Source organism: Coturnix japonica, chromosome 10, assembly GCF_001577835.2.
Source record: "Coturnix japonica isolate 7356 chromosome 10, Coturnix japonica 2.1, whole genome shotgun sequence".
NCBI classification, from domain to species: domain Eukaryota; kingdom Metazoa; phylum Chordata; class Aves; order Galliformes; family Phasianidae; genus Coturnix; species Coturnix japonica.
The window spans coordinates 10168718-10193991 of record NC_029525.1 but is presented as its reverse complement, the minus strand read 5'-3'; the positions used below and the strand labels follow the sequence as shown (position 1 = coordinate 10193991).

Genomic DNA, 25274 nt, shown 5'->3' with positions numbered 1-25274 from the left:
AAACCCCTGTGTCAGTCTTGTCTGACCTGCTGAATTCTTGAGTTCTCCCATGTGCTGCTGTGCACAAAATTCCTCCCCAAGGCAAGGAGAAAGGCACATTCTCTCTCTGCCTTCAGACCTTGCCTTTGATAAAGAATGAGACGAGCTTCATCCAAACCCACATGCATTTCCCATCTGGATAGACTGCAGTAAACAAAAACGAAGGACAGACTTACATCATTTTCTAAGAAATTGAACATGCTTCTTTCAGCTAGCTCCTTTGACTCCTCAAATTTTTCTACAGCTTGTTTAACTTCTTCATCTGGTATCTTTCCAAGACGTTTCTTTTTATAATCATAATCCAAACGCCGTCCTTCTAGTTTCTTCAAATGGTGCTAAATAAGACAGAGCATTTAGGAGAAGGTTCAAATGGGACAGGCCCATACAAACTCATCATGATTTAAGGAAGTTTCAGTTACGGACGTGATTACAGACATATGCAGAATCAAAAGAAATGCCAGGCTCAGAGATTATCCAGCCCATCCTTCTGATCTAAGGCAGCACCAGGTATGCCCAGGACTGCATATGTGAATGCAATTTCAGTTTGTATATACTTTAAATAAACAGCCATCTGCTAAGACTCAGGGAAACTGGCTACCTTGATTTGCTAAACTTAGACATCCAGCTCCTGGAATGGACTTTAGTAAAATGTACAACATCTCAGATTGGATCCTGCTTCTAATTTAGAACATCTGAATGTGCCACCCCCCGCCTCCCCTGTTCTATACTTAAATCAGTTTTACCCCTTGCATTATACAATATGACAGCTAACAGTTAAAGAGTTATTTTCTCTTCTCATTCTTTAGGCAGTACTCCAACACATCTTATATTCTTGCTTCCTTCGTTAGGTGTCAACTTGACACTTCTATCTGACATCACTATGCAAGTTTTCTGTTGCCAAAAGCCACGGGACTGACAGACTTACAGAACGGACTGAGAGTGACAGTAAAAAATGCTCATTAAAGCTAACATCAAACAATTTCTTTCTATCAGTTCAGAAGAACTACAGCTGAAAACAGTTAGGTATCATAAGAGACAGCTACAGACATCAAGGCACAATTACTGCCTTTTGCTATGCTTTTCACCTCCATTTATGTGTTAACAAATAAACCAGCTTTTATTTCTGCATTTCATCAGGGTTTCAACTTGCTTATTACCAAATTCTATTGGAATCAACAGACTCAGACGAGACTGCCTGGCTTTCTTTTGAACTGTCATTTTGTAAACAAAACCTCACATTAAAGGTTAAAAATATATTCTTCAGCATCCTGTATCTTTCCCCATAGTGGGATATGGCACTCAGCAATTGATGGCACTTTTCAGATCGCTCTGTGATTGCTCTGAAGAGCCTTCAGCCTCTATAATAAACAGCTATTGGTGACTGAGGCAGCAAGACAGAATAATCAGTCACAGTAAATCACAGCTTACTCATGTGTTCAGATCAATTAATAACAAATGTTGGTCAAAACAAAACAGTAGAAAATGAATATATTTTTCTTCACTATCTTCTTGAACTGAATGTATGGGGATTTGCAAACTAAGAAAGCTAGACTATGGTGAAAAAAAGCCAGACATTGACTATAAGCAGATTTCGCCACTACTTTGCTAGAGAAATAAGCTTAAATGCTATGACATTTATTTACCTTTAGGCATCCAAAAAAGCCTCTCAGAGAACTGGAGCCTGATTTACTCTGATTATTGGTAAATAATCCGGACAAACTTACCCCAATCTCTTTCAAATCTTTATCCTGCAATAACTGTAGGGGATCAATGAAATTTTGTTTGACATTAATATCAAGCGAGTCCTTCACTTCAGCCAATTGTTTCATGCTTTCACCAGCATCCAGCAGCGCAAGGCCTATGGTAAAGAATATGCTGCTTATATCTCAGTAAGCATGAGACAACAAATGCATCTTATAATAAAACTCAAGTGGGCAACTGTGCATTTGCTGTAGCCCTTGGAAAATAAAAAAAATAAAAATAAAAATAAAAATGCACTTGCTTTTCTCCTGCAGAAAATTAGTACTGGAAAATTCTGCTCCAAAACATACCCTGTGTTCCTCTCCCCCATCTCCCCTTAAGCCCTTCAGGAAAAACAAACAAAAACCACGTCTTATAATACAGTTCTTTCAAGGAGGTATATTTGTATCTGCTGTAGGCCTTCGGAAAGTAACTGCCTTTCCCTCTCCCCCCTCCACCTCCTCGAGAAAATCTTTACTTCTCAGATATAGGAAAACCATTTTTATTTAAAGGTACTTAAAAAAATACATTGCATCTACGGATTGCTCTGGATTATTCCTTGGCAACTTAGAAACAAGATATTTGTTTTTATAATAGGAACCATGAAACAGAATTAGTTACACCTGCAACAGAGATGGACAAATACACAGAAGCATTGGGTATTACTGTATCAGTCACTCCCTAACCCCTGTACATAGCTTGCTCTCTTACCTGGATTAGCTATTTACACAGGTTACGTCACTGAGTAATATTCTGTGAAGAACTTTATATGGAAATATTCTCAAAGGAGGTACACAAACTCACCAAACATAGAATCATCGCCAAGCTCTCTGCCATACCGTATCATGCAGTCTCCTAGGAGTCCTTCTGTCTGAGGATAGCCTGTGGTTTTAACTTGTCCTCTGATCTTTGACATAGTGTTCAGCATTCCCAGCTTGGCTCTGTATGCTAAAAAGGACATGAACATGAAGAAGAACAAGAGTTATAAAAACAAGTTTTAAATTATTCAAAGCAATAAATCATTTAACAAGCAATCTCACAAAGCAAATCACTAAGCTGGTTTGTAGATCCACGAGTCTTTTGTTGACAGTATTTAATAGTCAAAAGTAGATCTCATTCAACAGTAAGGGTCATATGAAATTGCTTTGTTCCCAACTGGATGGGCAGCATTTCTCCAGACAGACACACAGGGGTAATGCCTGCCACCTCTTGCGGATATTCACCAACATTCACATTCCCCTGGGTATTTCTGTTTGTGAAGTCTATTAAAAACAGTGCAAATAGCAAACACAGTATGGGCTCCTGTAAGTACAGCCAATGCCAGTTTCACACTCCTGCTTATGAGGACTTTGTAGGACTTCTTTTCCCCACTGTTTTAGTGGTCCCAATACTCAAGACAGAGGGTTTTTTGTTTGTTTTTTTTTCTATTTTTGCAGAAAAGACAGATGCATGCAAATCAATTTATTTTGGTGCTGATCATATCACGACAAAACCACGCAGTTATTCTTGGAATGTTTTCCAGTCTACTCCTACTATCAACTCAACAGCTTCTTTGACATAGTAATAGCCAACATTAGGACATATCCTAAAAAATGTGAGCCATGGATGGTGACAAACTGCATCTTGAATACCCTTAGCTGGGCTTTGCTGAAGTGCTGAATATTCTCATCCTGTAGTAGGCACAACCCATTAGTTGCTTCTCCTGTAGGCATTAGCAACATATTGAACTTCTCTGGTGATGTGCATCTTGTGAGGCACCCAGTACAAACAGCTATCTCTGAATTCATCACATTCAGCAGACTAAACATGAATCCAGTCAGACAGTTCTAAAAAAATGAAGGCTCTTCCAGCAGATGGTTTGGACAGTAATTCCAACTCTTAACAGATCATCTTTGTGATCAAGAGTAGATGTAAATATGCCTTCTTTCCTTTTCTCAAACCAAAATTTTAGAAGCCTGTTAACTGACTACCAAAAATCCACTCAGACCTTACAGTGTCCAGGAAAAGCAAAGCTTCACTCAGACACTGGGTAGGCAAGTAACAGCCCTGCTCCCCATGGCTACATAACCAGCAGTACCCCTGATGGCAGCAGTGCACAAGTTAAATTCAAGGACATTCTCTTCACTTTAGGGATCCATATCCCACTGCAGGAAATGCAGCACAAATAGGTACACCAGTGCCGTTACCATCCCAGGCCATCCAATACATGTCATGCACATACAACCTACACGTGCCCAGTAAGTCCCATGCAATGTGTGTTCCAAACTGAACACATCCAAGGATGCATGTATACTTTATAGCTTCATTGTACAGTACAGTTCTTTGTGCACACAGGTGAGGCACTCTAGGACATCCAGAAGCCTCACAATAATGACCCAATCAGCCTTTATCTACTTAGGATGAAATTCAGAGTAAGAAGATAATTTTCAACAAAATTTGACCCCTATTGTTACTAGTTTACCTGGATTTGGCTGAAGATACTCCGTGGATTTTGACAGAAGCTCTGCTACAGCTTTATTTGTAACATCAATTTTCTGAAAAAGAAAAGTGGCATAGTTAGTAGAAGCAAATCTATTATTAGAAATGTATAGTTTGATTAAATATCCTATTCTAACTGCTTATGAAAATATATTTAAAATAAAGCAAATCTGGCAGCTTAAAATAAATGGCTGTTTACATGTTTGCAACCAGACTGCACCAAAAATAAGTGAATTGGCAGTTAGCACTCGGAAGGAAAGGTTTCTATTAAAACAGGGGGAACTTCTTATCTTTCAGGTTCATCAGTCCTGAATGCTGCTTATGTATTGCAGACTACACTTCTCCTGCCAGCCCAACAGTTGTTACTATGACTGTTTTTCTCACCAGGTGAAAAAGATCAAAAATATCCCAAATTACAGCCTTGGGGTCAGGGCCATTTAAACCATTTACACTATTATCCCATTTATGTTTTTAAACGCTATGAAAATCCTTTATCTGCATTGTTCCCCTTTTACTGCAATAGCAGAACGTTGAAAAACACATTGCTTTCCTTACCCTTTCCATCTCTTGAAATTCTTCATCTAATTTCGTTCCTTCTGCCCCACTTATTTTCTCACTGAAAAGCTGTAAAAAGAAAAAACAAACACAAATTAAACAACAAAAAATTGCATTATTATTTTTTAAGAATAAACACCTGTGAGAGTCACAAGAATTCACCCCAGATTAGAAAACAATGCAGCAACCATTTGTAACAACTGTGCAAGAGAAGAGAAGCTGATTTCAATAGAAATAAAGAGGCTTAATATGAACTCACAAAAATTTCAGTGAAGTGATGCTGCTAAACAAAAAAACGACTTCTCATGCTTCACAGCTTGTACCCTAAAGCTACAGCCAACACAGCATATATCAGACACCGTGACCGGAGTGTGAGAGTAACCCTTCAGGGCATGTTTTTCCATCTCTACCTCTGAGACCATTCTGGTCCTGCATGCTATTAAGTCTAGGGATAAACGCCCATTCCTCCTGATGGGAATTACACACTATGCAGTTCTTTGGATAGAACAGACCTGTGAAAGCTGCTTCACTCTGATCATTTGCGTGACCAAACATGTTTATGATACTGAAAACAAAAATGCCACGCATTCTTCAGAAACTCTGAGCATTAGTTTTAAACAAAGGATTTAAATAAACCTTCTTTAAACAGCTATAGCGTTATCCAACTTTTGGATGAAATGCTCTAGGCCATCAGACAGCAGTGTGGCCTTAGGTCATGGCTGGGAATCAGCACTTAAGCAGCACTCTGCTGTCTGCTTCCTGCTGTGCATGGCACCTGCATTGCAACAGAATGAAGAAAAGAACAAAGTACCAGGCAAACCTGTGTGCAACAGCCTTTGAAGCATCACTTCACGATGACATAAGTGATAGAACACACATGCACCAAGTATCAATCACAAATTCTTACTCTTGCAGAAATGATCCTGGTAGATGTTAGTTTTAATGGACTTTTAGCACTGACTGTTCACAGCATGATTTAAATCCAAGCCTAACTCCTTGACTGAGGCATTCCCCAAACACGCTCCCAATCACATCTTGCTCATCCTCAGCACCTTCTAGAAGTGAATTTATTTCACTGAATTAAGAGGACCTTGAGGACTTGCATAATGTGAAAATAGGTCACAGCTCTTTGCAGCACACAGCACTTCTCATCTGCACGGCAGCCTGCACTGCACAGGTGTGCTGGGAGTGTGCTGCCTGGCCAAAACCCAGCTGATGAAACAGAGCTGGGAGCTGACCTTGCACCAGTACCACTGCTACCACACAGCCAAAAACTGTATCTGCTTAAGGGAAAATGTGAGTTCAGAACCACAGTGCTAATCACTGCTTAATATGCCAAAGAATCTAGAAACTTTAAGAGATTATTTATTTATGTTCCAGAGCCCTGACAGAACAAACACAGGAACAGACCAGAGATGGAGCAACCCAGGTAGCAGTGAGTCCTTACAGCCATCACCTCACAGCAGCACCAGAGAGATGATCTGAGGTCAGGCGTGGAGGGGACACTGTCCAGATCTCTGCAGGTGCATCTGAGGATATGGGCTGAGATGGAGAGAGGTGCTCTTATAGAAGGTGAAAAACAGCCCAGCAAAACTCAGTGCTTGTAGAGCATCTCTTTTCTATGTAACGTAAATTCCTAAAATTAACAGTGCTATTTTCCACAGCTTCGCACATCCTGCTTCTCTCCAGCAGGCACTGAGCAGATCAGTGGTTTCCTGAGACCCCCTTCAGCAGGCTGGGGGCAGCACGGGAATGATCCTTCTTCAGCTGAAGCTGAGAAATCCATGTTCAGTACCAGCCCAAAACTGACTCATTGCAAATAATCCATCAGTGTGCTGGCAAAGGATGAATGCAGTGCAGTAGCATGATTGCTCAACTGTGACAGAATAATTAATAATAAATTACCACTCCGAATGACAACAATGAAGCATCCCATTCTTGGGAAGAAATGGACATTTCAACAAGAAGCACAGTGAAGGGGTAGAAAGTTCACTCACTAATGGTATTGACAGAGAGCAAACAAACAAACAGAAAAGCCCAACTATTCCATTGAGCCACTGGAAAACCATCAGCTTCCTTTGCTGTTGCTGTTTTTGTCAGGACTGCAGCTGCAAAGCTAAGGTACCCAGTGGGAGCAGGGCCATGCTGCCAGACAGGCCGTGGTATCGGGCTACGCTGCCCACCCCTGCCTTCACCTGCTCACATACTGCACTGCGTGGGTACTGCTGGTTTCTCTTCTGAAGTACTGCAAAACTCCTCGCTGTGTTTGAAATGGGTTACATTTAGTGTCACCCACAAAGACAGAAACTATTTGCAGCAGCCCTGAGTCACTACTTGCAAGAGGATCTCTGGGCTTGCTGAACCTGCAGGGAGTGAGAATGCCTGAGTCAGGTCTGGAAAGTCACTGAATAACTGATATTTTCCAAGCATCAGCTTTCAGAGAACAAGAGACATTCTGCATTTACAATCATAGAACAGCTTAGGTTGGAAGGGACCTTAAATATCATATTGAGCTCCAACCCCCTGCCATGGGCTGGGTGGCACCTAGCTCAGGCTGCCCAGGGTCCTCATCCAACCTGGCCCTGAACACTACAGGGATGGAGAACCCACAGCACTGGGCAGCTGTGCCTGGGCCTAGAAGAGTTTAAGTGGGTACCTACTGACTGACCAAAGCCCTAAGTAGGTTGTTCTGAAAGGAGCTTCACATGGGAAGCTACAGCAGAGGCTCCTGGAGGGCCCTCCCAACAAACCTGGCTGTTTGTTGTGACACAGAACAAAACTGTTCTGAGCTTCTGACTGTAAAAATTGTTGTAAAATTCTAATGGCTATCATTAGATTTTAACAGCAAAGCTTATTTTGCATTGGCATTACCAGAACTTGCTTTACTGTTCTCACATTCAGAAACAGCGGCTTTTTCTCTGATCATACTGAATTCAGGAGTTGTGAAACCTGTACTGCTATTCTTTCAATTAAAAGTCATACTATAACAAATTAATTATTGAAAATGGATGCATAAATGGAGACAGCTGCTGAGCTTTAGTCCTCTATCTGCTAAGCATCACTTAGACGCATTGAATCAAGCTGCAAAATGCTTTGAACTTAAGCTGGCATGCTTCTACTACAGAGCAGTGTAATTACAAGGGAATACATATCAGTTTTTATGCGACAACTTATCAAAGGCAAGACTGCTGCTGCTGCCACATAAAGCACATACTTCGTGGGAACTTCAACTTATCTGTATGAGAAGAACCCTGATCTTTACCTCCAAACCAAGGAACCAGGTCCCGTGGTGCCAAACCCCTGGATGGGGACAGAGTCAAAACATTGGGCTTCTGAAAAAACCCAGTTTAATCTACAGTGGTCACCATTACTTTATTGCTCCTTTGCTGAGCCTGAAGCTACTGCCATACATTGGTCATACTTCTGGTGAAGCTCATTAGAGATCATCCAGATCAATATTTGTACCCAGAAAACAGCTCCGCACCTATGAAATAATATGGATTTCTTCCTCTCAGGTGTTGGTCCAACTCCCTCCATTGCACTTGATTTGCTAATAGAGGTAACAAAAGCGAACCACCACGGAATAATTCACTACAGAACTTGTAAGCCCTGTAAGACAGAAGACCTTTTTGAATAAAGAAACAGTGCAGTTTGTACACAAATGATCCTTGGCTGTAACTTCTTGCTAGAGCCTATTGCTCTTTGTAGTAATGAAGAACTGAATAGCATGTTGTATTAGATAACCTAAATGTCGCTTATAGGCTCAATGTGAAACTCTCTGAGAAGATAAATATGAAGAAAAAACAGAGTTTGGATAAAAACACTCCAGCTATTATTTCTATTTGAGCTCCGCATATCCAACAAAATGCAAACTGCAGTTCTGTTACAGTCTTCGAAACCTGCAAAAATCTGCCTTCCATGGAATTCCTATTCTAAATTCTAAGAGAAAACATTTTTTCCATAAACATAACACCCAGATTTCATTCTCACATCTCTTCGTTACTTTAATTTCTTTAAGGTAGTTCTCTCAACTCTTCTCATAATGAAGCAAGGGTCTATCATGCAAACTATCTTCAGTTTAAACTGAAGTCTAAGCCTCAACAAAACTGAATGAAAAAGGTCTCAAGGTCCCATCTAATTATTCACTGCTTTTTATATGAAGGATGTTAAGATTTATACCTCTTAACTGCACAAGAATGGTGAACTTCTCCATTCTCACACAGGCTGTGAAAATGCCCTTCAGAAAAGAAAATGCTGTTTTTTCCAATGCTTTGCATATTGCATCTACTAAACTGAAACACTCTTCTCTTTTGTATTTCACTAAGGATGGTTACTGAATGCCAGAAACTGCCAAAAAGATTGAAGACCATCAGAGAGCTGATACAACTCTCAGAACAATTACCCTATTTCTTATATATCCGCTGGGTATTTCATAACACCAGTTAATAGGATTCTTACCAAGCCAATAAAGACCTGCACACATGCTCTGACCTTCTTTTTCACTTGTTTTGTCTTTGTTTTGCAACAGATGATTGAACCATCACAGGGCTTTTTGTTCTTGAAATCCACTTGTTCCAACAGTAGCTGAGTAAGTCCTTAATTAGCCAACAATTGTCTTGTCCATTACTGGCCAAGAAATCATCAAAAACTATTTAATGACTGAATGAAAGGTATCACATCCTGTCAAAGACCAGAGAGTTTTGAATGACCCTTCGCCAAGCAACAGCATTTATTTTGTTCAGAATCAGTTGTTGAAATTATCTGCTGAAATTTTAATGGGATGGAAAATTCCTTTGTTTGCCATAAATACGCACAGTATCAAACCCAGGAGGCAAAACCTACATTTTAAGGCAGAAAAATCTTTTAACAAAAAAGCCAGAGCTATGAAAATAGTTTCTCTAAAAGAACGGAAATAAGCAATCCGTTGGAAAAAAGTAGTAGATTCATCCCAAAGTTAATACAGAGAAAGCCAGGATATATTATAACTATATGGCTGCATTTCCCACAGAAATATTTCACTGGGCCAAAGTGCACAAATACATTAAGGCATATCTTTAAATACAGCTAAACACTACATTCCTGTACGGTTAACACATAATAGCTTCTCTTCTCTTAATAAATCATTAAAACTTTTGGTTCCTGCCCTGAAGCCTGTATTGTTTTGTTTGGTGTTAAGCTGTTACATGCAGAAGATTTAATGCGATGTGGCAATACTAATGGCTTTCTGAAGAACCTTATTAAATGATATGTCTATCATAAACAATGGTGAGAGTAAGGTGGCTGGCAGGATTTCTTCTGGCTGAAGTAGAAACTCCTTGCAGTGTTTGCCCTCCTGAGAGGAGAGGGATTATTTCTTTCCCTTTTCTGCAACACTCATTCAGATTGCAGAACCAAGATGCCAGACTTTCTATCAGATCAAAAGTACTAGAACTTCAAACATCTGTCATCCTCTGTGTTGTGCTTCCAGGCTCCTCTACAATGCATCATATATTCACTGCTTTTCCTCCTTGCCATGGCCCTGCACTGAGAAGCTAAATTAGGATGCACATTTCCAACACAGACCTAAACAAAGAACAAAAGAGACAGTGCTCTTTGCTCCTGGATCAGCAGCAGGGGATGCCTGTGCCAAGCAGGTATGAGAACAGCAGCCTCTTCAGATGCCTCAACCAGCACAAGGAATGTCCCAGGAAGGGGCCCACAGCCGTGCAGACACAACGAACATGGAGCCACAGAACGTGGACAATCATCTCCAAATGAAAATGGATACTCTACAGCTAAACAAACATTTCCTCAGGCTCTTGGAAAAATACAACAGGGAAAAAAAAGATTACAAAAATGCACCTGATGACATTCTTTTAGCTATATTGACATAGCTCACGCCATCCGAATGCTTTGGAGAAAATCAAACAATGTCTTATTTCAGGGGCCAAGCACTGAACAATGGCCACAACTCCCCTGTTGCCTCTGTGTGCTGTTTTCAAAGAAAACAGGAATATTATTGCTCTGGTGTACTGGAAAGAAAAGATTTACTTCGCCCCCATAAATAAATAAGGGGTCATCTACAAAGTGCATCTGTTTGTTTTGCAAATACAGAGCGTTCTGGCTTATCTCCTGCAAATCAGCTACGCTGGCACTTTAATAGGCACTTATGTGCATTGCAGAACCAAGAGCAGAGTGCTCAGTACCTCCTGGTATCAGCTCAAAGGGCCAGTACCTTTTCAAGAAATACTTGGCAGCTTTTTCTTCTACTAAATTTCAGGCACTGCCAGCACTGGTCTCCCCAAAGCACTTGGCCAATTAGTGACAATCATCTCTGACAGCAGAGAGAAATCTTTTTGGAAAAAAATAACTGAGAAACTAACAGGGACCTAATGGTGCTAAATCCAAATTAGGGAGGGCAGGAAGCTGCCCCTGAAAATAAAATGCTTGTTATTGCTCTCATGGCCATGTTAGTGTATAAAACATCTCTGAAATCAACAGGGCTCATACACTGATGTTTAAGAAGTGAGCGTAACAGTTTGTATACAATTCTAAAATATAATATAACATTTCTGAATGTGTGAGACATTAATACTAATTAAGAATTATAATCATATTTGCAAACAAAGATCAAAACAACATTGCGGCAGTATCTAGTGCAGAGCACATACATACATGAATGCAGACAGACAGACAAAAAGGTGTTACATCCATTGGAATTAATCTTTTGCAACTCCCCATCCATCACACACAGCTGAACCACAGCTTTGGAGGAACACATCCATGGCCACAGGAATTCACATCCCAGCCTTTTACCAAAGACTTCTATTCCCAGATCTCCAAGTAGAAACAGGAAGTCTAAGCTAGTGTGTGTCCATAGTTCAAGGGGAGCTCATGGCTGTGCTCACAGTCTTGAGCATGTCTGAACTTCATTTGGGGCTTTGTGATGGATCCATCAGCAAAACCTGTTCCAGTAACAAACAAAAAGCAAAATACCAAAGAGGTATGTATGTTTTTTAATATATATACACACACACACACATTGCCCTTAACGGGCTCCATGTAGAGCCAGTCTTCCACTGCCAGGCATAACCCAAAGTGCAGGAAATGCCCATGCAGCAGGCAGCTGTAACTGCTCCAGACAGCCCTACAGCTGCCAGCATCAGCAAGAATGGACCCAGTCCATCAGAAATACACTCACATAGGAAAAAATCCCAATTGACAACATGGAATGCAAGGCCTGCAGTTACCATGCTGAGTCAACCAAAGCCACAGGAGCTGAGTTGCAACTGCACAGTTCTGGCAATGGCTCAAAAATGGCAGCTCAGCTTTATTTAGCAAGGAGGCTCAAATTGTGCAAGCCCTGTATTCTGGGATCAAGAAAGCCCTGGCAAGCACTCGTACCTGCAAAAACATTTGAGCAATTACATCCTTGCTGATGAAGGAGTTTCAGGAGACAAACTAGATGCAAATCATAGAGATTACCCACATCATCCCTTTCAGGAATATATATATTTGTTACATAATATGTGTTTGCTCAACTGATCAATTGGAGGTTCTGCCGTAAAAGTGATGGTGCTAAAAACTCACAGCCGTGTAAATAAGTATTCCCACTGACTTGGAATTCTTTTTCATACAGTTTCATGCAGTACTTAGTGTGATCTCTCCCAGCTTAAATCAATTCATGTGAACAAGAACTGCTGAAGACACCTTGCTATATCTTAAAATGTACTTAATCTATCCAAGATTTATTTGCTTAGGAAACCAGGTTGTGATGAACACAAGAACATGACATGAAAAGGTGAGGACAGCCACCTTTTCTTCCGGAAGGATTTACAGAAGTGAAAAAGATGAAAAGAATGTTAGGAGAGCAATGAGCTGAACAACCAACACAGTTAAAACAAAAGATTCTGCCACCTGGGAGTGTTATCACAACAGAAGTTTTTCAAAAGAGAACAGCGTGCTGCTTTGACAAAACCAATGAGTTCTTTACATAAAGACCTGCTGGCACTGTGCATATGAAAGGGCCATTTCTACCAGTTCCTGGCATCTTTGCCATTCTTTCTGCTGTCATAACTGAATCGTGTGGAATACTTTTTTATTCCTGTTCTTTCAATCAAAATGAAAAAGAAATAGATAAAAGATTAGCAGAGGTCTAAACAGACCTGGGAGATTCTGTGGAGGTGCTTTGGAAAATCTTCACCTCCAAAGTAAGGGGCAAACAATGCAGCAATGCCTTGTGCTCGAATGAAACAGTTACAGCTGATAGAGTGACATGAAGTGATGGGAATTAAACAATTAAGTTAGGGGTAAACAATACAGTGTGCCAGTCACAGTCCTGAAGTTAATAAAATCAACAGTAACCTCTAACAAAGCACTCTGCGCGACTCCATGTGCTACTTGCTGTACTTCTACAAATCAGGTTTTTTCTGTTCTACATTCTCTGACAGCTACACTTGGATTTCATCCCGCACGACTCCAGTGCTCTAATTTATTTCTCATATGTAATATTCCATGAATCTTCAGATAGCACATTTCGGCTCTAACACTCCTTCAAGTTGTTCTGCAGAAAGCTGGACACAAGAGGTCTGTGCCAGCAAGAGAATTGTTAGTAGGGTCAGGAATGCTGGATGCTTACTGTTACTTGGTCAACACTTAAAATCCTGTTTGCAGCTGACCCAGTCAGGCAGCCTTGTAATTAACCTTATTAACAAAACTTAGCCAAAGTGCAGGTAAATACAGACTGTGTAATCTAGACTTTTACAAGGAAGTCTGTACACTAAGAATTGTGTTTGTTCATAGTTCTGGATTCCAGAACTTATGCTCTAAGCAGGAAACATATATTAGCCACTGCAATAGGTTTTGACATCCCAGGAAAAGTGAGAAGCAAGTTGGTACAGACTCAACCAAACATTAAGCTCCTGATGTGCCAGGAATTTAGGGGCAGAAATGGAAAGCTAATTACCTGATTGAATTTGAGGTAAACTGATGCTTTTGGTAAATCACCAATAATTCCGCAGCTAGAATGCCAGCATCAGATCACCCTTCTTTGCCCTGAAAAATGTCATCTATGATTCTGCTTAAAAGAAGAAAAAATGATAGAAAAACACAAGCAAAACAGTAGTTCTGAAATAACTCAGTAGCTCATCAGACTGGGATGGAATGCTATTTCCTATCAAACTGAGTGTGCTTTTGTTTCAGAAGAGCAGAATTAATCAACAGCTTTCACTCACATACACACAAACCCAAGAGGCATTTGGGACCTGGGTGCTTTTGAAAATCTCACCACGTGCTTATCTAAATCTCAAGGCATTTAAATACTTCTTAGAAGTCTGGCTCATGAGACTCGGAAGCACAACCAACTGAGAACACTGCCAAAACATGAGCTCTGCTTAATTTCAGATTCAAGTCATAAAAAGCTGACAGTGGCTAAACTAACAACTACTTTATTATTATCACTTAATGCCTTCTTCTTAAACACTATGTTCTCCTCACGTTTCCGCTATTAAAGCATAGCAGAGGATTCCCTTACTTACAGTCACAAATAAAGGCTGCACAGGTGGTAAGTACTTTTTTTAAGTAATCCATGCAGACACAGCAGAACCAGAACTCACAGAGGAAGTGAAGTAATAATTTTGACAATCTGCAAACACGTTTCCATAAAAGTCAACTACATGTTTGAAAATAACACTCTAGAAGAGCCACAACTCACACAACAGTGCTCAGATGGATGGCTTGCGACTCATAAGCACTCTGTTAGATCAAATGAACAGACATGTTTTGCAAGGAAGCACCATGTGATCTGATGGCAGTCCTACCTACACAAGAGGCACGTGCAACAGTACTAAATTACATCAGAACTTCCATTTTCTGCACCACTCTTTTTCTGCAGTGGATTCAGGATTTTCTTCTGGGAGTCTCCTGCCTCTCCTCCTTTTGTTACCTCTCAAATCCCAGTCATCTGCACTAGTAGAATTGGCTCAGCTTGGCTTATATCACCAGTATTAGAGTTAGAAGAATAAAGCTTTACAAAAGAAACTATAACTTTGGAAAGGATTAAACATTTAGCACTTCAAAGTCAATTCATTTGAAATCCAATTCAAAATATCATCATTTTAGTTTTATATTTTATTTGTGAATCTGTAAAAATTTTACCTTAGCTAAGGTTTGCTGCAAAGTCTCCTTTCAGCCAGAGGTACCCAGTCTCCAAACCTTGGCAAGAGGAGACCCACGGCTGTGCCGACCATCCTCTGACAGCCAGCACAGCTCTGATACTGGAAAAGAGGCACAGGAACAAAACGCGTCCCTGGTAAGCAGGGATGCAAACAGTCCAGTACATTCCCTAGACAGTTAGAACCTGCTGGGTTCCCACAGAGTCCCACTGACAATTAAAAGCTTGCTGAAGCTCCAAGTGCAAGACCAAGTAGGAAAACTGAGGAAAGGAAAGCAAAACTGGTGTTTCTTGGTATCACCAAGGTTATATCAATGCCACAAATGCAAATTCTAGGGCCAAAACCTGGTCTTTGTTTGAATATCATCATCCTTATGGACTGCTCAGAAACTGAAACAAGAAGCAGAGAAAGGGTGAGCAAGAAAATCACTTTACCACAGACAAGGATTGTGTTACGCGCAGCTCTGTGCCAGGGGCAGTCAGTTCTGTTAAGGTACTAAACTCCTTCATCAGGTTTTCCTGGCAGCCCTATTTGCATGCTCTCCTCACATCACAGTGCATAATTACAGAGCTGTCACTTTCCCCCATCTCTTGAGTATTTCTTTTAAGCTTTGCAGATTCTCTCTCTGTGAAACATTAAGCAAGCCAAGCACTGATCACTGGTAGCTCCGCACATCTTTCTTTCTCCCCATTACCATTTAAACGAGGAGAATTCTAGTCCCTTTTCCATAGTTTTTGTACATTCTTTGTACATTTTAGGGCTAGTAATAAAAATATTCACGCCTTATATTTACCTGTTTGCCTTCCAGTTTAGTCTCTTTCCACCAGTACTGTTTTTCCATTTGGTCTATCCCTGTCCTAGCCGCCTTACCCCTCTGTATGACTTCTCTCTCTTTGCCATAGGTTTCTTACAGCTTCCTTTCTATTATTATATACATTTCTGTCTCCATCCTTGCTACATGTAAGCCCCTGCTCCAACCCCCCACAAATCACACAAAAAGAAATATAAAATAAAAATAAATCTTTCCTATTAATTTTCTTCCACAAATAGCTCTTCAAATAGGTGATTTCATGAAACAGATTGCAGGATACTGCGGGTTTAGTGCTACAGCCATCTAGAGCTCATTGCCCATCGATGCTCAAACACAGTTCACACACTAAATATTGACTCCACTGAACCACAGAAATTTCAAAGGAAAAGATGACTTTTCTTTCATTGAAGTCAGTAGGAATGAAATGGGATAAAGAGGCACTGGTGTAAAATGTAAAAGCTGATTTTGATCACAGCAAGTTTTTGGTCTTATTGCTATCTATCTATTTATTGTCTCCATCTTATATAGTGCAAAAATAAAGTTATCAGCATAGCCATGTCCAAACTAACTGTCACAGCACTCCAAAAACAAGCCCTGCTGTGTGATCCAAGAGTTCAGATGTCAGGCAAAAGCAACCCTCCAGTCTGCAAGTCTGGATGCAAAGAGAAGTGCTTCATTCCATCTTCAGAGCAAGACTCAAACCAGGCTTAAATAAACAAAACTGGTTTTCCTCCTTGTAGGCCAATGGGGAAAGCCTGCTTATGGCTTGTGCTTTTGTATGGTTACTATTTCTCATTTACCTTCCAAAACCAGCTGGAGATTAGAGCCACTGCAGCAAGTTTTGTTTTTCCTTTTTCTAGTTGGTTCCATTTCATTTTGGGATACACATGTATTCATAGCAAACCGAAACCAAACCGAGCACTGCTGAGCTACCACAGTCTCCAAGCATAACACATCAATCACTATTTCTAAATTTAGTTTAAAGTTACTTTTTCCTACACCTTCACCCCACAATGTATTGCCACTGCAAATGCAGCAGTTACCACTTCCTAGGAGTGCAAGTCACAGCCAGTAGCACTAAACACTGATGCAGACAGGGCAGAAAGATAAGTGTTGCTTCCTCTTACGCTGTCATTATTACATTGTTTCTAATACTTTCACAGTGTATCTTCTTTGGGACACCAGAGTCCCCATTCATTTCTTTCTAAGAAACATGTTCAAGGCTTATCAGACAGGTGCTTTTGTACCTTTCAAGATATCACACATCCTACAGCAACATCCATAGAAAACATTGTTCAGTATAAATTCCTTGACAAACTCAGTAAACAGAGATAAGTTGACCTCTTATGTATGAAGTCTGTTCCTATAAACTAGTATGTGTATGGTCTGTATATGAACATGCATACTGAAGGGATGAAAGACAGGTCCAGGATATTATATTACTATTTTCACTACAGTATTGTTTGTAATGACAATGAATGTACATGAATCAGCAAAGGAATTCAAGGAAACTGTACTAAACACACACACACTCAATAAAAAGCTCACATATAGTCAGGTTGGATATTCTTTTCTGAATGAGCAGTTGGGCTCTGGAATGGGCTGCCCAGGGAGGTGGTGGAATCACGGTCTCTGGAGGTGTTCAAGAGCCATGGAGATGTGGCTCTGACGGACATGGTCAGTATTGATGGTAGGTGGATAGTTGGACCTGATGATCTTAGTGGTCTTTTCCAAATGATTCTGCATTTAATGATTTTCCAACCTACGATTATATATTTATGTATACTGACATAAACTCAGTTAGAACACAAATTCATGGTAAGTATGTAAGGCCATTGTAACACCACTTAAGCCTGAGTTGGTCAATTCAGGTTTAAACAGCAGAGGAAAATTAACTTGGTTTTTATATCTAAGCTCTTGCCCACCTCAGTGTTTGATACAGATTGATAAAGCCTTGCAAATCTGGTAGACACACATTTTTGGCAGTGCAGATTTAATTCCATGCCTACTAGACAGGTTAGCAGTACATGTTCATTCAGCAGTTTGTAAACTATTTCCCTAAGTCACCAATTTCCTGCCTTGAGATTTACAGCCATACAGAGAGAGCCTGATTTGTGTCTAATAGGGGTATCATATGAATGAGGCCTTGAGGAATTGCCCCAGGTACATGAGTGCCCCTTCAGGCCTTGCCATCAGTACGTATTCATCCTATGAAACTGTTCATAATTAAAATCACATAAAAGATGATGATAACTCATCCCTCCTTCTCTCCCAAGTGTTCTCTCACCAGTCTTCCCCAGAGGGAGCTGCGCATACTTCTGTTCTCTCCAATACTCTGCTCAAGTTCACTCTTGTGTTCTTTTATTGAAGTGAAAGACCAGATTACACTTAATTTATATCATCTCTAACTCAAGGCTGAAGGAATGAAGAGTCCCAGGACAACAAATAATGTAACGAACATCCCAAAGAAGACTACGTTCTTGCTGATATTTTGAGGAACAGATAATAAAGAGAAACAGCTAGAAAGCTGTCTTTGCTTTCAAGGAGCATTGCAATAAGCCTTTCCTCAAAAATTTACTACTTATCAGCTTTTGTTTCTATCACAATGATGCACACTGTTTATGACTGTTTCATTAACTTTGACCTTCTGCCTGTAAATGGCAGAAGTGCTTTCCCACAGATGCTTGGATGCTTGAACTTAAGGACACAACAGATAAGTGCAACTGGTTCTATTAACTGCCCACGGCTACTTGCCAAACAGTTTATAAAGTGCTGTAATGCCAGGCTCAGGAGAAGCAGCATGGCCTGAATTCTAAATCACCTGCAGAAATGGAGGACTGCAGTTGAAGGTCTGTCACTTGGACAAAACACTGTCATCATGTACTCAGTTCTTCAGATTTGAAGTGGAACTTGAGTCCCCTCCTGCCTTCGGATCTGTCAGCAAAACATGTTTTGATTTAATCTTCAAGTCAGACCCTGGAGCAATGTGAGTTAAGATTACTAGATAAGCACATGAGCTAGAAGCATACATCATAATTAATAGTCGAGCAGAAAATGTTTAAAGGAATGTATTCCCCCACTTCTACAAGGCTACAAGGTTTTTTTCCTCTTAAAATGCACGCAGTGCTCACTTAATACCAACTTCTCTACTAAGCTTTGACAGAAAACGTTAAAATACCAGAAACTGTATACAGGTAATTTTGGCAAGACGCTCGACTGTAGTTGTAACAGGGCTGCTTTTTCTTTCTTTCCTACAACACATAGTAGTTCTCTCAGCTTCCTAATTACATGTGTTTGTTATTCATTTTAAACATTAGCGTGGAGCGTAAGCACTAGATACTGAATCACATGAAAAGAAATGTGTTGTACATTTAAAGGGAAAAAAAAAGAGCAGCTGTCACCAAGCAGCAGCTTGACTACAGCAACAGAGCACTAACACAGCGCAACTGCAGAGGGCTGGCATTTGCTTTTCCAAAGAGCTCTGGCCAAAGGAATTGAGCTCCAATAAAGAACAATTCAAGCATGGGGGGTTTTCCATACTCTAGATCCCCACAGATGAGCCAGACCACCCAAAGATTAGCAGAGCTTGCTAGTTATGTCCCCAGACTATCTGCTGCAGCACAATTGTTGTCTTGTAGATGGACCTTTATCTTTAGGTCCCACCACATTTTAAACCAGCTGAAGCAGGGCATAGCCACTGTATCTAGCACTACAGCTGTAACCAGCCTTCACATCTGAGGTCTTTCCTTCAGATGTGGTGAACCATCATTCCAAGTGCTTCAAACCTGGCATCAGGATGAGCCTTGACATCCTTCCCAGGCACCGGTGCAGGGGAGAGGTGGAGAGGTGATCAGGGCCCTCACCAGCTCTGTAACTTTAACTATTTGAACACATCAGTGTGACAAGAAAAGTAAACAGCACAGGCTTAATGTAGGAATTTCTAAACCACAGTGTTTTTCCCTCAGTGCCCTCAGGGGCTACTGAACTTTGGGGACAGCACAACCACTGAGAAGTACATTCCAAAACTGAGTTCATCCTGATATGAACCCAGAGTTTTCAGATTTCTGTGCCTCCCACTCCTTCCTGCTGGTAAGTCCAACTTACGTGCACCAAAATATACACCCACTCCAGAGAGCAATATCCTTTTCCTAATTAAAGCCTTCACCTCCGTGTCACCGCACGAAGCTCTGCACAGAAAGGCTGCCTGCATGCGTGTGGCCTTTTGATGACTTCTTGCTATGGTTCTTCAAAGCAGCATCTAATAACCTTTCCCGCTCATTACAGCTCAAAGAACAAGAAGTAACACTGGACAAGCCCAAATTAATGCAGATTTGAGGCTGGTAGTTATTTTTTTACATATATCAGAACAGCCATTACAGTTTGACAGCCGTACCTCACCCTCAATCACTGAAAGAAATGGAAAAGGACAAGAAAGTGCCAAACCTCCAGAAAACAGAGGAAAACTTTACCAATTAAACATCTGATCTGCATGAGATGATGCACACAGCAGGACCCAGCAGGGTGTCAGTGGGAATGAATTAAACACACAGATACTGAAGAAAAGCATAGTGTTGTCGACAAAGGAAATTCTTGTCCATATACAAATAAAATGCAAGACTCTGGACTCTATAATGCGATTTTACATTTCTATAGAGAGTGAGTCACTTCGCACCAGGCACTGACACATCACGGCATTACTGGGTGTTTGACTAAAACTTGTCTGCTACAGCTATTCTTTAGCACATGCGCTGTACAACAAAAACTACTTTGTGTTCCCCAACCTTGAACACTTCCCTGACAAATCTCCACTGTGCTTCCCAAAGAACTCAATGCTGCTGCCAGCGCATGCATCTGTAAGTCAGCACATTGAAAATGTTTGCTGCACACATCTCAAATGGAAAACATCTCCGTGAGAAATCACATACACCGACATAAACCAACATACCTGAATTTTTGAAGATGTTATTCCACATCGGTGCCTTCTTAAGACTGAGGAGTGATAGCAAAGTGTGAGACTTGAGACTGTCAGCTTTTCAGAAGACAAGATACAAACCTATTTCATGAGTTCATAACGAATCCTCTGGCAAAACTTCATATTCATTGATCTGAGACTTCACACAGGCAAAAACAATGACATACATGAAACCATAGTGTTGCACACACACACACATGCTTTTACTCTGGTAGTTCACTCTGAAAATCTAAAATAGTGTCCCTTAATCTGCTTAAAATCTTGCTGCTTATGGAGCTGAGCATATCTCCTAAAGGAGCGTGTATAAAGGCACCGAAGGGCTGGCAAAACGTCCTTAGTAACTATCCTTCCTCTCTTTCCCAACTTTACTGTTTCCTTGCTCAATTACAAACTTCTGTTAAAAAATAAAAAATAAATCTAAAAATTGAGTTTCTTTGAAAAGTAAAATTTGTCACTTTGGATTCCAAATCATGACCTGCTTTGGTGCTCACTTATCCCACCAGAACACAGAGCAGCAGCAGCACAGGAACATCCCTCCTGCAAGGTGACAAAGGCTGAGGAGCAGAACCCTGAGGTGGGTGTGAAGCAGCACCACTTCCTGCCCCCTTTGGGTGCGTTGTTCCACACAGAACAAGATTTCATGCCTTTTTCTCTTCATGCAGAGCAGCTGGAGCTATGAACAACAAGCTGTTGCAGAGAGAGTTCCTCTGGGTGTTAGCACATTAACACTCCTTTCTCCCTCCAAAAATTCACTTGGAAAAAAAGCAATCTCAATTTGGCCTTGAAACAACCCCTCTTTCTAAAGATATTCTCTGTGCCCATAGATAAGGTGTGGCTTCCTTCTGACGGACATCTATGTGCCCACAGAGAAGATAAGAAAAAGTGATTATGCTATAAAACAGAATACCTAACTCTGAAAGCTGGAGATTTAAGCAACTCCATTGCATGCTCCCTCTCCAAGTTACATAAGGACCCTTCGTGTTACCATTGCCATTACTCTAACCCCTGCTCTATTTGAGATGTTTCTACATTAGATGTCTCCCATGACCATATGTAAAGATTGCTTTTACAGATGATGACATGTAATTGTCAAAGTGGTCCCTCACGACATTGTTTTGCCCAAAGAGCACTGGCAGAACATGAAAAGCTACACCATGCTTATTTTTCACTGGTCAGATTGCCTCCTGCTGCCACAAAATCCCTTTACAACCTCAGCCCAACTTTCACCTCTGTTCTGCCTCATTTGCCATGCTAGCCCTTACCTAATTGAGCAGAACTCCTTCCCCCTTATTTCAGCTCACAGCTGAAATAAGCTTACTCTACTCTGAATGTGAACAGAACATTCAAATATTCTTTCAGGTGGCTTTCCACAGCTGCTTTAACTTCTCTAACTCCTTCTGCACCCCAGTGAGCCTCCCCTGCCCTGGCACCAGCTGCAGTGTGACCACAGTGAGCTGCTCCAATCAGGTGACCCATCTAAAGGCCCAGATTAAGGCTGCTGCAAGCTGCCATGCAGCTGTGTCATCCCCAGATGGAATCCCATGGTTGGAGCTGCTTCCACAAACACAGGACTTGCCCATGCAGTAGAAAGGGATGTGTGTACCAAAAGCAATCCAACCATCCACTCTTCAGTCAGATGTTCTTAACCTCTCGGTCCCACACACAATAAGTTTTGCATTACCTTGTGGATGCAATACCTCTGTACTCAGCACACGATATCTAGCAATTGTCACTCATTCTAGTGAAAATCTATGCTTCATTTTATTCCAGAACATGCTGGCGCAGTCAGTCATATTCTGCAAGAGCGCACTGCTCTGATTCATAGCTCCTTAAAGGAGGTTATTGCACTCGGTGTTCCCAGAACATCATCTGACCAGTTCCAGCACAATGCCCTGGAAATAACCCCAGAAAATGGATCCTTCATTCTTTTCTCAGGCTAAACTACCCCATCTTGCTCATGTAAAATGGCTCCCACTGGCTCTCATGAAAGCTAGCATTAAATGCTGCACTGATGACAGAACAACCTGCACTCAAGAAGGGCCCACCCAGCTCTCAGCACACAAGCAGCCCACAGCCAGTCTGTGCTGAAAACCCCAATTTTTCAAAAGGAGAGAGATCACTCAACACAAAAATCGCAGCTTGCATGAGCATAATAGGCAATTAAAATCCTTAAATCATGTAAATGGCTGTTTATTCTTGAAAACACTTAACTACATTGCGTAACCCAAATATCCAATTGCCCTGCCGCATTTTCCATGACCAAAGATTTCTGCTTTTCAAACAGTTATATTGAAAACTCATGGAAATAATAACAATAATAATAATAATAATAGTAATAGATTGCCATTTATTTCAAGGCTCAGTAGATAGGGCTTCATTACCAAGACACAGAGCATTGTCCATCTCTTCCTACAGCCATGTCCTAAGCACACCCTCAGCACACAGATGTGAGACCAAATCACTCACAGCTGATGTCAGAGATCCCTGCCCAAGTAAGGGGCTGGCAAAGGTGAGTTTTCACTCAGCTTTGGGGCTGACCTAATTGTACTTCTGTAAAGTCAGACCACACTTACATCACCTTCATTGAATTCCACAGTATCATTATATACTCAACAAGCAGTAAATTTGAGTCCCAGAAATAAACTGGCAAACATTTTTACCACCAATACAGTTCTTTTGCTGAGATCAATCAGAGGTGAAGTAATGCAGAGAAGACGTGGGTACTTTTAGTAATGATTTACAGCTCAAAGCATTTGGGAAAGCATTCTTAAATCTGTCTGACCTTAAGAACCACTACACAGCAAACAGTCAGGAGTGCCAGTCTTCATGTTAGAAGTTAGTAAACAACTGCGTGTTTAGGTAAAGCAAAAGTTTCCTTGATGGTGCCATCGTTTAAAGTGACAGTTTTAGTGAACCCATTATCAGTAAATAACACAGTCATCATCCACTGCTGAGCTCCCCTGTGGGCCATACAGAGGAAGGAGAGCAACAGGACTGCCAACAGAAGTTTTATGGCCAGATGCACTGATGACCAAAATCAATATATAAAAAAAAATATACATTTTTTTTTCTCTGGTTTGGCATTAACTTCTCACATTACCACACTATTGCTCAACACTGCTTCAGAACAATGCTTATTAGCAAGTATACCTTACTTGCATGTGAAAAGTGACAAACCAGATCTATTCATTGCTCTCTCAGAAGCTACTTTTCTCTCCATTAGCAGTAATTCTTACTGAATTCCATTCCCACATAATCAACTTATGATTTGCTCTTCAATGTTAATAAACTACTACCTATACTCTTAGCCCTTACTCTAACCCTGTGGATTTTATTAAGTTGCTGTAAAATTGATTGAAATTTCATCACCTATCCCTGCTTTTTATTGCATGTTATTTTGATTTAAGTGCCACCATTTCTACCTTTAGAGCCGGCAGTGCCATAATGCACACTGGTTTTAGTAGATCATGAAACATTCCATTCTGCTATGCAGTCAGTCACTGTTACTTCCTACCTGTACCTGCTGTATGGGGACTGCATACCTTCCCTTTGACTCAGTAAGATCTTTGTGTGCTCAGCTTGAGAGGTTTTTGTTAGCTTGTTTTTATTGCCATTTTGGTCGATGGTTTCCACAGGCCTTTAGGTTCACATTCAGCATTAAAGTACTGTAAGCAATGTGCTTCCTGGTCCTGCATCCTCTGCAAGGACAAGTGAGTTTTTAGTGGAGTTACAGTCTCACCATCCAAATGTTATGAAAAATTCCCAAACTAGACTCCCAGCAGCTCTGCAGAGCTTTTGACTTCATGCGAGGCTGCCAGCAGCAACATCCAAGAGAGGTAAAAACAAAGGACTTTGGGTATCTTGTTCTCTTGGTTGATGCAGCCTGCGCTCGGGATGAGCTGCAAAGTCTAAATGGAACAGACAAGTCTCTGACACTCTTGTGTAGCTACAATGTTTTAATAACCCATTCTCCATTCTTACACATATTAGAAAAACCCTAAGTATCATAGTTTAAAATACATGTATGTACCTCTACATTTCCAAGACAGGTCTAGAGATGAAACCACCAGACATTCTCACAACTCGATTTCAAAACACACTGGTGGTTTCAGGCAGAAGCACTTTGTTACGCACAATACCACAAACTAAAATGCAACTGAGGACAATTGGGTTTCACAGCCCACACTCTAAGAAAGACATGAATTGTCCTGAACTTCCACAAGGCATAATTCCTTCTAATGGAACAGAAACCCAGCACAAATACTCTGGATTTCATCCATTGGACAGAGAAGAACTTCCCTCATTGTACGTAGAATTACCTGTATCCCATTGTTCTCAAACTTTTTAAAATCCTATCTTTAAACAGAAAACATGGAAAGCTGGAAAGATGTTTAGTATGATCTACAGAGAACAACACAGACCCTGATAGAAATCCCCAAGAAGCTCTGAAGTAGTGCTGCAAAGAAGGTCAAACACTGTCCTCCTCTGCGCTGGCACATGGCTTTTTTGGGGGGAAAGGGGATGGGGG

General features: G+C 40.8%; 1 protein-coding gene across 2 annotated transcripts in view; it reads right to left on the bottom strand.

Annotated features, from left to right (window-relative positions):
* Window positions 1-25274, bottom strand: part of SH3GL3 (SH3 domain containing GRB2 like 3, endophilin A3) — a 45303-nt gene that overhangs the window by 9564 nt on the left and 10465 nt on the right. For both annotated transcript variants that reach the window (XM_015873004.2, XM_015873005.2), the window contains exons 2-6: window positions 4813-4881; window positions 4241-4313; window positions 2584-2727; window positions 1764-1897; window positions 216-374 (exon numbers count right to left, since the gene is read on the bottom strand). In XM_015873004.2, the coding sequence (XP_015728490.1) occupies window positions 216-374; window positions 1764-1897; window positions 2584-2727; window positions 4241-4313; window positions 4813-4881 (579 nt within the window). The remainder of the gene's footprint in view (window positions 1-215; window positions 375-1763; window positions 1898-2583; window positions 2728-4240; window positions 4314-4812; window positions 4882-25274) is intronic.